Source organism: Typopeltis vanoorti, chromosome 2 (assembly GCF_054136105.1).
Source record: "Typopeltis vanoorti isolate ZY-2024b chromosome 2, IOZ_Tvanoo_1.0, whole genome shotgun sequence".
NCBI classification, from domain to species: domain Eukaryota; kingdom Metazoa; phylum Arthropoda; class Arachnida; order Uropygi; family Thelyphonidae; genus Typopeltis; species Typopeltis vanoorti.
In genome coordinates, this window is record NC_143550.1 from 88,476,137 (window position 1) to 88,488,494 (window position 12,358).

The 12,358-nt window shown below is 36.0% G+C and overlaps 1 protein-coding gene across 1 annotated transcript in view; it reads left to right on the forward strand.

The window, feature by feature from the left end:
* SMC1 (structural maintenance of chromosomes 1) overlaps window positions 1-12,358 on the forward strand; it is a 551,991-nt gene that overhangs the window by 128,311 nt on the left and 411,322 nt on the right. The window contains exon 7 of the mRNA XM_090412308.1: window positions 8,044-8,129. Within this exon, the coding sequence (XP_090268434.1) occupies window positions 8,044-8,129 (86 nt within the window). The remainder of the gene's footprint in view (window positions 1-8,043; window positions 8,130-12,358) is intronic.

Genomic DNA, 12,358 nt, shown 5'->3' on the forward strand with positions numbered 1-12,358 from the left:
CCAAAGTTTTTAAGAAACTGTTCCTCTGTGTAAACATCACGTTGGCAACATTCTGAGAAACTGCTGAGAGCAACTTCAATGGGTGGAATACCAATCATAAAATTTTATGAGGTGTTACCAATCAGTAACACCTCATAAAATACTCAAGTCTTGTATAGGACTGATATCAAAATATGATCTCTTTCTGATGAAGAGAAATGTTCAGAACTTAAAGATCAGGGAGTGACAGGTGTGAAGTGCATCCTAATATGTTGAGATGGTCACTTGGTTCCATCCAGGAACGTGATCCTTACTTTTAATACACCTAATTCTCCAACATCATAAAAGCAGGGTACTCAACTGTTCTGGTAAACTGTACTTCCCTAATCCATTAAGATGCTTTAAATCTTAGAAATATGGGCATGCTCAACTTGCCTGTTGTGGCTCTGCCACCTGTGCCTGACATGGTAATAAAAAGCATGATAAACAAATCTTGCTCTTCAAAGAAAGCCAAATGTGTCAACTGTCAGGAAGATCATCCAGCTTACTCCTGTGCATGTTAGAAGTGGAAAATGAAAAAGAAATACAAAAGATTAAAACAGAACAAAATATATCATATCAGGATGTAATAAAGGAAGCTAGCCACCACTGCATCTGTCCTGAGATTCTCTTATGCTAGGAAGGTGGCAGTTAATTGTCAGAAATTGTCAGCAGCATCTTAAACATGTATGTTTATTCCACCATTTGATAATTTCACCATATGTGAGCTTTATGTTTGTGAGTGCATTAGTCGCATGACCTACAGTCTCACTCCAGAAACAACTGCAAAAATGGTTGATTTGATGAGAACCTGCTTATGAAAAAAAATTAGAACAAGGATATCACTTAAAGATATCCTTGTTCCACTAGACATCTCCACAAGAGAAAAATGGATACTTTGGTCTCCCTGTAAGTAAATTAAATTTACAAAATGATCCTGACACATCAGATAATGTGTTGACTTTTTTTTCAGAGGAAGAGATGGACCCTGATTGTCCATACTTCCAAAAATCAGTTGATAAATATAAACCTGACAAAGGTAAGCCCTCAACCTCCCAAAAATTGGACAAGCCTACAAAGCCAGTACAATAGGAAAATTTTACAATGCAGCTGTCGGGATTTCACCAGAATATTGATGATATTAAAATTTTGTTGCAGAAACACAAACCTTTCTGTTTCTGTTTGCAGAACACATATTTAAAACCCTGTCAAGATCCAACCTTAAGGCATTTTACTGTTGTTTGTAAGGACAGAACTGAAGATGCCTGGCTCACAGTGAAGTAGCTATCTTAGTAGTCAGTCATAACTACTTTACAATGTGTCCAGCTTAACACTGCCCTGGAAGCAGTAGTTATTTGCTTATCCATGGGATTTCTTATTACCGTATATTCAGTTTATTTACCACCAGGTGCTGAGTTAAATGAAATAGATCTTGATAACCTTATCTTGCAACTGCCTGGGTCCATACTTCTTATGAGTGACTTTAATGGGCAAAACACTGGGGTAGTGTCATCACAAATGAAAGAGGTCGTATCATTGAATGAATCCTTGACAGTAATGACCTCCATTTTGAATAATATACTTAGTACTTTCTTCCACATGCTTACCCACTCACATTCTGCAATTTGCAATGTACTAATTATTCAGATTTTGGCTAGTGTTATCACAGTTCTGGACTGTATTTGATACACGTTACTTTCATGTTTAAATGCATTCATTCCTGTGTAATTTGGCTGTGACAAAGACCATATAAATAGTGTCCAGTCTGTGTTGGGTCAACCTGTTGTATGTGGTTTAACGATTGTGATAAAATCTTGTTGTTTTGTATTCCTTTCTATTGAAAAGAATACAAAACAAAATAGCAAAATAGCAGCATGAACATGAAATTCTTATGAGAGAAAGTAGTGTTAGTTTTTCTTGGAAGGAAAATAATAGTTGTTCAGCTTTGTTATTTTATTTTATTATATTATATTTAAATAGTTATAAATGTGGTTAAATCAATTTTTTTTAGAACTCAAGCAGAACACCTTTAGCATATGGAATTGAAATCTTTTGTATATCAGAGTGGGTAAAGAGCATTGTAGAGGTTTCTGTAAAACCTATGTATATGCCAAGTTATTATCATCAAAACTTTATTAATCAGAAATCCATGACATTGCTTCCTCAGAAGATTTACTAGGCATCTCCCAAATGATCATCATGTCTGGCTGGTAATCTTAACACAACTCAAAAAATCTGAACCTATGAGGGTGATCTGAAATGTTCTCGGCCTAACAATGATAAAACGAATTTATAATTTTAAAATTACAGGTAACCCTCTTATAATGCGAATGTTAGGTTCCACAGAAATGCCATGTTATATAAATTACGTTATGCGAGACTCAGATCACACAGAAAAAGTATGGTTATGTTCCGAAATCGTTTTTTTTTTTAAATTATATAAACAACAATGACATATCCAACAAAAAATATTTTTATTTAATTCAGGTAATTCATATAAGTTAAGAAAACATATAAACTATGAAACAAAATACATAGTATAAACTTATAAAAATACAAATTGTATGTAAACTTCATTGCCCATAATGCATAAATGTTTTAGGCAAAATAAAATGAAGTGCATATTTTAATCATCATCACTGCCTTCAAAACAAACATTTTGTAGATGTTCTTTATTTATGAGTGGCCAGATGTCATCACTTGAAATCTCTTGGACATCATTTGTATAATTCTCATTGCATACTTCGGCTGGTTTAGTTATCAAGAAGTCAGTAATAAGATTTTGCTTTCCACTGTGTTGCAATTTTTTATTAAGTTCATAATATGGAGCTAAACAAATATCCAGTTGTCTTGTGAATTTTCTACACCGCTCCATTGAAGGATCGTTATCCATAAAATAACTTCCTAACTTTCTTGTCAAGTCCCATCCTTCCACTAATTTCTTTAAACTGAATTCTTGAAAGGATTCATCACAATCAGAATCTTCGGCAGAACTTTCCCCACCATTTGGTTCGACTTCATCTATTAATTTTACCATTTCCTCCTAATTTAAATATATTTCTCATTGATTGAGACACTAATTTCGTTTTCAACCATAGTGCAAAAGGGTCTAACTGGTCATTACTATAAAAATAAAAGTTTTACATAAAAAAGCATTACATATTGTATGTAACTCTCCAGAAAATTAAGTGCTCAGCTTGAAATTAACACACACTTACGATTTTTAATGAGCTTTCCTGGTAGAAAACAAAGACAATTTTCAATATTAAACAGTTTAGACAGTAAACAATTGAGGTACATGCATGCTAAAGAGTATTTCCCCTAATATAACTTTCCTACTTATAACTACATGTGAGATATTTGCAGATGCAAATTTAACAAAGATAAAATTTGATTTTTAATCCACAGGGTGAAAAATATATGAAAAGATAAAGTGTTATTACAGTTTATAGACCGTGTTTTTATCGAAACCGCGTTGTATAAGTATCTCGTTGAACAAGGGCTACTACAGTTTGTACACCACGTTGTACAAAGGTTACCTGTATTTTTATTTTTCAACATAATCTCCCTTAAGACTAATACATTTATTCCAGCGATGTTCCAGTGCCATTATCCCATCTCTGTAGTGGTTCTCAGTAAGATCTGCAAAATACCTATCTATGCAATCACCTCTGGATTTAAAGAAAAATGCTGACCAGTGAGGAAGGGTTTTAGTTTTGCGAAGAGATAGACATCAGAGGGAGCCAAATCTGGGGAATAGGGTGGATGTTCCAACAATTCATAGTGCAGATCCCTTAATTTTCCTGATGAAAGGTGATTTTTTTCTTCTGCAAATTGGGTCTTTTCCCACGAATTTTTTCGTCTAGTCTGGTTAAAAGATTGAAATAATATTCCCCGGTTATTGTTTTACCCTTTTCAAGATAATTAATAAACAAAATGCCTTTAGCATTCCAAAACAACAACGGCATGATATTTCCTGCTGATGGCACTGACTTTGTCTTCTTTGGCACTGAACAACTGGTTTCTGTCCACTGTTTTGACGGCTGTTAGGATTCTGGTGTGTAATGGTGAATCCAAGTCTCATCCATAGTAATAAATGGATGCACAAAATCAGTTTTATTCTTGTTAAAATGCTCCAAGCATTGTTCAGAGATTTTCATTCGTGTGCGTTTTTGATCAAGTGCGGCACCCATCTTGCGCAAAGCTTTTTCATTTGTAATTCTTCACGCAAAATATATCCTACATGTTCTTTGGAAATGTCTATAGTCTCAGCAATTTCACAGCACTTTGACTCGCGGTCATCCAATACCATACTGTGCAGTCGATCAATGATTTCTGGTGTTGTTACACATTTTGGATGTCCTTCATGTGGATCATATTCAAGGCTGATACAGCCACGTTTAACCTCGGCAGCCCATTTCACTAATTTATCTGTTTTGTCTGTTTTATCCATTTCAAGGGATACAGACAACACATTTGCTTCAGACAGCTGTATAATACAAACCATTTGATAGAATGGCTTGGAATTTCACATGGATGCTTATGACAGATGTACCAACTTAGGGAAAAAAAATCATGCTGATAGTGTTGCCATCTATGGTTGAGGCTAAGAACTTTTCAGATCACCCTCATACCAGTGTATACAAAATATTTCAGTTCAATCTGTTAAAGATGTTTTGAGGTATGTTAGAGGTTTATTTGGCTTGCATTACCAAAGAATAAATAAATGAAATCAACTTAGCAGCCATATTATTAAATAATTGGCTAACTGTTACCTCGAGACTGCCATGTTCATGCTTTTTCCAATTTTAGCAAGATTAGTTGATATTTGATTTCATTTACATACCATTGTAATACAGTTAAGTACAATTTAATTTCAGTTCCATATTATATTGTGAGGAATTATGCTAGAAGAATCTGATTATAATAAGGATCTTGGAGTTTTAGTTGAGAGGAAATTGAAGTGCAAGAGTCATATAACAAGATTTCGAATGCAATTCAAAAGATAATTGCATTGCTGATGCAAACATGGACATGTAAGGAAAAGGAAGTTATTTTGCCTTTTGCAATTGTCTAGGTGAGGTTGTATCAAGCAGGACAAACAAGAATGATAGGATACTAGTAAGTTGAAGGTTTCATTTTGTGCATTGTAGGGAGATGATGAGAGGGCATTTGTGGAAGTTGGGAATGAATGCAGCCAGGATAGGGTGAGACTTGATTTTTCTCTTATAGAGTGGTGCAATTGGAATGGTTTGCCTTTGTACATAGTGAGTTCAGGTGGTGTGAATGAATTCAAGAAAAGGTTTGACAGCTGGTGTGGGTGATATTTAACCTCTTGCAATGAGTCCCTGATTTCCTGGAGTTCTCTGATAATAATTATTTCATTTTGAAATTAGTTTTTTTTGAAAGTACAGTTTTCTTATAACCAGGCATATTGAAATTAGACTGGTTATTAACCTGTCTAACCAGTTTTCTGATGAAAACCAGTGCTTTTTATCAGAATACCTTGTAATTGTGTCCTAAAAAATAAAGATTCATTGTTAGCCTCATGTTGGAGGCTTAATGGATTTTTTACAACACTCAAAAAGAATTAAAATAGACTAATACTTCCTATATTTCGTCCTAGTCACTAGGACATCTACGGGGATTACAAAAAAATTAATGTAACATATGCACAAATAACAAACAATACTAAGCCCAACCACGTGGGTGACACTAAAGTCCTATCTAGGTAGAGCGCCCTCTAAGGGCAGTAGTAGGTGGCCTGGAATGTAAGGTGGGAACTCTGATGATGAGTGTTTCCCAAAGCTTCGGAAGCTTAATGCACCCATATTTATTGAGATTTGGTTGGTTTTTGAGAGCTGCTGCTGCTTCTAAGAAAAGTCTCTCTTTCTTGAATTTGCTGTGGTGGAGCATGGTGGTTTTCTTCCATGATACGCTGTGGGTGGTGTCCAAAACATGGTCAGCCAAGCCTGAATGGCCATAGTTGTGTTTGAAGATGTAAGACTTGTGTTCCTCTAGACGGATGGATGCTGATCTGCCTGTCTGTCCAAAGTACGCCAGCTTACAGGAACAGGGTACTTTGTAAACTCCAGGCAGAGAGAGAGGAGGGAGCTGATCTTTCGTAGAACGGATAAGGGTAGCCAGTTTGCGGTGGGGCTTATATGCTGTGTGTAGATTGTATTGTTTTAGTATCTTGGCTATTTTTTCAGATGTGCCACTGTTTAGCTGTTTAGATAGTCTAACTCTCTGATCCTCAGCCCTCATAGAAAATAGCACGCTGCTATAGACTATCTAAACAGCTGGCCAACTGTTTAGATAGTCTAACTCTCTGATCCTCAGCCCTCACAGAAAATAGCAAGCTGCTATAGACTATCTAAACAGCTGGCCAACTCTCTGATCCCCCTCACTGGAAGGTCCCCTTCCTATATAAAAAACTCGACCCACTTTAAAGCCCTCACAGAAAATTTAACCTTGAAGAAGACAGACATATCGGTAAGCTTTGATATCTCCTCTTTGTTTACCAATATTCCCTTAATTGACACCTTATCTCTCTTAGAAAAGGTTTTTCCCTCTGACATCTTAGATCTCTTTTCCTTTGCCATTAACTCTGAATATTTCTCTTGGAACAACAAAATCTACAAGCAGATAGAGGGAACTGCCACGGGTTCCCCCCTCTCACCCCCCTTGCCAATTTCTATATGGAAGATTTCGAAAAACGAGCCATAGACTCAGCCCCACTCAAACCTTCTATCTGGCTAAGATATGTAGATGATGTGTTCTCTATTTGGCCTCATGGCCCAGACACGTTAGACTCCTTCCCCAGTCATCTCAATAGTCTACATTCAAGAATCCAGTTTACTATGGAAAAGGAAAAGAACAATTGTTTACCCTTCCTAGACACCTTAGTCACACGCCTGCCTAATGATACACTTACTTTCACCGTATACAGAAAACCCACACACACAGGCAGATACATTCACAAACTCTCCCACCACCACCACCACCCCTCACAACAATATGGCATCATTAAAACCCTTACCAAGAGAGCCCATAATCTTTGTTCCAGTGGAACCGCCCTCACTAATGAGCTTAACCACATACACAGCACCTTCCTCTCCAATGGCTACAGCGATCACAGTATCAAAAAAATAATCAACTCCTCCCCCATTCCCCTTCCTTCTCGTCAACAAGATTTTAAAAATGCCATCACCATACCCTACATCCGTGGCACATCTGAAAAAATAGCCAAGATACTAAAACAATACAATCTACACACAGCATATAAGCCCCACCGCAAACTGGCTACCCTTATCCGTTCTACGAAAGATCAGCTCCCTCCTCTCTCTCTGCCTGGAGTTTACAAAGTACCCTGTTCCTGTAAGCTGGCGTACTTTGGACAGACAGGCAGATCAGCATCCATCCGTCTAGAGGAACACAAGTCTTACATCTTCAAACACAACTATGGCCATTCAGGCTTGGCTGACCATGTTTTGGACACCACCCACAGCGTATCATGGAAGAAAACCACCATGCTCCACCACAGCAAATTCAAGAAAGAGAGACTTTTCTTAGAAGCAGCAGCAGCTCTCAAAAACCAACCAAATCTCAATAAATATGGGTGCATTAAGCTTCCGAAGCTTTGGGAAACACTCATCATCAGAGTTCCCACCTTACATTCCAGGCCACCTACTACTGCCCTTAGAGGGCGCTCTACCTAGATAGGACTTTAGTGTCACCCACGTGGTTGGGCTTAGTATTGTTTGTTATTTGTGCATATGTTACATTAATTTTTTTGTAATCCCCGTAGATGTCCTAGTGACTAGGACGAAATATAGGAAGTATTAAAGTCTATTTTAATTCTTTTTGAGTGTTGTAAAAAAATCCATTAAGCCTCTACACACGTATTCATTGTTAGCAATTAATTATTCCTTATATATATTAACACAGCCATTATACAGAAATTTTATATTATAAAATATCTGTATAATATAATATATTTTATATTATATTTTATTACAATAGGAAGTTGAACTAAATAAGAAACGACCAGCATATATTAAAGCCAAGGAAAGAACAGCTCATATGCAAAAAAAATTAGAAACCGCGAAGTGAGTATTGTTCTTTGTGTTTATATTGTATTGTGAATCAATTTACTATATAGAATGAGTTAATATAATAAAATTTTATTAATTTTGCTTTGACTTTTAATTCCGAATTTTATTTAAAAAAAAAATAAACAGTAAAAAGGATGGAACCTCCTTTTTATTGTTTTTGGTATGTTCTTTAAAGAAAGATTTCTTGTTCTGTAAAAAAGCCATCTCCATAATAAATTCATAAGATAAATTAATTGCTTTTAAACAAATAAGGAAAATCACATCGAAATCAATTATAAGGTGGTGGTGACTCTTAATGGTGTCATTAAGAGTCATTAGCAGATTGCATTTTGTAAAAATGTTTCCCTTTAATAAGTTGATATTATTTATACATGGGCACGTTAATTAGTGACACTTTTGACTTCTTCAAAAACTTTTTTTTTTGCTGTTTTCCTCATTAAAAAAAACATCTTGTATTGATATACGTATGTATAGTTGATGAGACAAATAATCCATCAAAGAAAATAAATCTAAGTAGTTGCACAGTGGGTAAAACTTCTTGATTGCGTGTTAAAGACTTTAATGTAAGAAATGTTGGTTCTGTGACGGTTTATGAAATGAAAATTGTATCTGATAAGCCTGATTAGTTAAAAAAAAAAAAAAAATTCTGAACTTGGTGGTTCTGATGCTAGTACCTTTATTCATCTTACTCTGTTACTTTCATTCCATAGAACTTTTAGCAAACTTTATCTGGCTTTAGATATGAGCTTTGGAAAAGTTTGAAGAAACTCATTACCTCTTGTCCTATATATTTTCAGGGCATTTGATTGAGTTTGGCATGAAGGCCTCTTTACTCTGCTACCCTCTTATGGTCACCTCCTTGGTAATTTGATTTCCATCTTCCTCTCTGGTTATTTGTTTTATTCCATGCCCAAAGCTTTGTGCTTTTCCATACTATTCTGTTTAGCTTTGACCTCTTACTAATCTCAAATCATATCCATAGTTTTGCTCATTTCAGTAAATTCCATTCTTTTCTTCATTCGAGAAACCTTATAGTGTTGAAATAATTCAGGCTTCATGATCTTCTGTAGCTAATTCCTTAAACTAATCTCTCCACCATTTTCCAATGGGGATGAGATAATCTAGTAATTTTCAATGCTATTAAAACACGATCTTGTTTTCTTTGTTAGAAGAAAGATCTGACTTTGCTTCCTCTTACTTTTGTTAATATTCTGATTGCCAATCAAGATCCATTTCTTTTCCTCTTTGTTGACTTCCACATCTATCCTATTATTCTGGTACAAACTACATCACATCCATAGGCTCTTCAGCTTTGAAAATCCCCAGTATGCCATTTTCATTTAAAATGGCACTTCTAACCTGCAGAACTCCCAACACTTTATAAATCACAAGTTCACCTGATCTTAGAATATTCCCACATTCGGGGTAGTGCATCTGAAACTTTTCTAACAATGCTGATTGTATACATAAGAGTACAATTAACTTAATGCACTTAACATTCACCATAGCAAATATTGCTATAACTATATGCTATGGTTTACTCATTTTTACAAACTACTCACAAGTTTCAGCTAAAGTCCCCTAGGTTCAATACTGTACTAAAAGAAATTCACTATAGGGAACTGTTCCTGTAGTGTCTACATTTTGCTGTAATGAGAGTTGAACTGTTGGAAAATCAGTGGTGTACCTGCACATGTACAGGGTGTTCGGGATAAATTTGACAGTTTCGTAAGGAAAAAGAAAATCTTCTTTGTATCTATTAAATTTAATGAATTGACAAAAAAACATTACAGGCAGAGTTAATTACAATACTATCAACAAGATTTACTCAAAATAACCACCATTAGCATCGATCACAGCTTCAATTCTGCTTCGGAACCTCGAACAAGCAGATGCTACAGTCTTCCTGGGAAGGGTCGCAAAAACTGTTTTAATTTTATCCATTAACTGGGCTTTTGTATTACTGGAAGTGCGATTGGTGTCTTTTTCAACTGCGCCCCATACAAAATAATCCATGGGGTTAAGGTCTGGGGAGTTTGGAGGCCAAACATTTGGACTGGTGAAGTCGTAGAAATTTTCAGACAACCATTTTTGACTTTTCCCAGAGGTGTGGCAAGGGGCCAAATCCTGCTGCCATACATACGGCCTACCATTGGCTACCCTTGTTATCCAGGGCTTGACTACAGTTAGCAACTCCACGAACAAAGCCCGAATTCCAATGCCAGGGTTCTTCAACACCTGTTCCTGCAGATTTGCGAGGAATTCTGCTGTACGAACGCAATCAGATCGTCTGCTAGGGATCTTTCTTCTTGCTACATCCTCGTAGTCACCATTGCAAGTCTCTAGTTCATGCCTGATTGTTTTTACTGTATTCAGGGAGCATTGGGCAGCAGTCGTAATATCCTTATTTTGATGGCGGGCACGAATCATCATGATACAAGTTATTCTCTTCCATGATTCAGGTGGGTTCCAGCTATCCATCCTTTCTGACATCTTGTATATGAATGAAGAAGGGTCCAAACTTTTAAATGAAGAGAAGTGTGTGTTAATACATGTAACTTACGGAAAAATATAATTAATTATAAATATGTCAAATTTATCCCGAACACCCTGTATATAAAATACAGAAATAGAATGTCTATATAAAGTGAACTGGATGGAGTCTGTTTCTGTATTTTATATACAGTATGTGAGTGCACTTGAAATTCCTGTGACCACCAAATTACTTCAGTGAGCCAATAATTAATGTTAGTGTAACTGTGGTGATGAATGGTGTCAAAGGTTTAAGAAGCATCATGGAATATCTATCCATTGTGGTGAAAAACAGGCTACAAACCACAAAGGAGCTATCGAGTATATGGACGAATTTGGTACACTTATAGCAGACGAGCGCCTCAGTTCTGAGCGAGTGTACAATGCTGATGAAACTGCATTACATTGGTGATGCACATTGTAAAAGGCATTAATAGAAGAGGACAAAGAGAGCCCCACAGGATTCAAACAATTCTAAGGATAGAGTACTATCCTAGAGTGCTCAAACACAGCAGGCATGCAGAGACATAATCCACTGGCAACAAGAAAAAATTGTCAAAACAGGAAAATGCCCTAGGGGCTTTAGTTTTGAAAAACATTAAAATTTACCCTAATATACCATGTGGTGAAGGATGGTGTCAAAGGTTTGAGGAGCATCATGGAATAAGAAGCAAATAAAAATGACTGGATTGCCACCGAGATTATGTTAGAAGTGTTTGAAAAACCTGAAACTAGAGCACACTGCACAATTGTTGGCCTACTGGAAGATTGCAAAATTCTTCTCGTTCTTAACTTCAACCTATCTTGGGGCTGAACTCTTATGAAATAAAAACGTTTATATATATTTACCACCACACTGTGCATTCCTTACCAACCCCAAATTAAGGAATATTGTACTCTGTGAACACCAAATATCGCTCACTTTTCATAAAATATTGTTAGATATAAATGCTGGCAAGCCTGTGAAAACATTTATTAAAGAATTTAACATGAAAGATGTGCTTTGGTTTGAAAATGTTCGCATTGACTTTACAGGATTTAATGTATCAAAGGAAAGTAGAAAGAAGTTGCACTTGAGTGTGCAAAAAGAGTGACCTGCTTCCAAAGCGATAGCAGGTAGGTTCAATGAAGAAAATCTGCCCAATTGGATGAACATCCACAAAGGAACACCTGTTATTCATCGCTATACCGACTAAAATTATAGATAGATTGTTCTGAATCTTTTTGTATTTCATTTACATTTAATATTTAAGTTTCTGGATACATGGTACTTGAGAGACATGGGAGAGGTAAAATTAGTCAGACAAAGGTGTACCAATAGATTATTATTACATGACCTTGGTTGATGTGGAAAAACAGTTAATCCAACAGGGCTGTCTAATCAATGGTGCCAGTGTAAAATCTCTCATGATATGTTACTATGTAATCATTATTATTATCATGTTCATTTTTACATGATTTTCTGCAGAGATTGCACTTATAGAAATGTAAATTTTGTCTGTAATAATCTTGTATTTGTAATAATTTAACCACAATCCTTTGTTAAAATAATGTGGGGAAAGATGTCATTATGTAACGCTGTTAACACATGTCCATGTATGGCAGTTTCAGAAGATGTGCGAGGTATGTTGTCATCATAGTCGAATGTCAATACGTGACCACATATGGAAGTTTTAAGAGACACACACGTG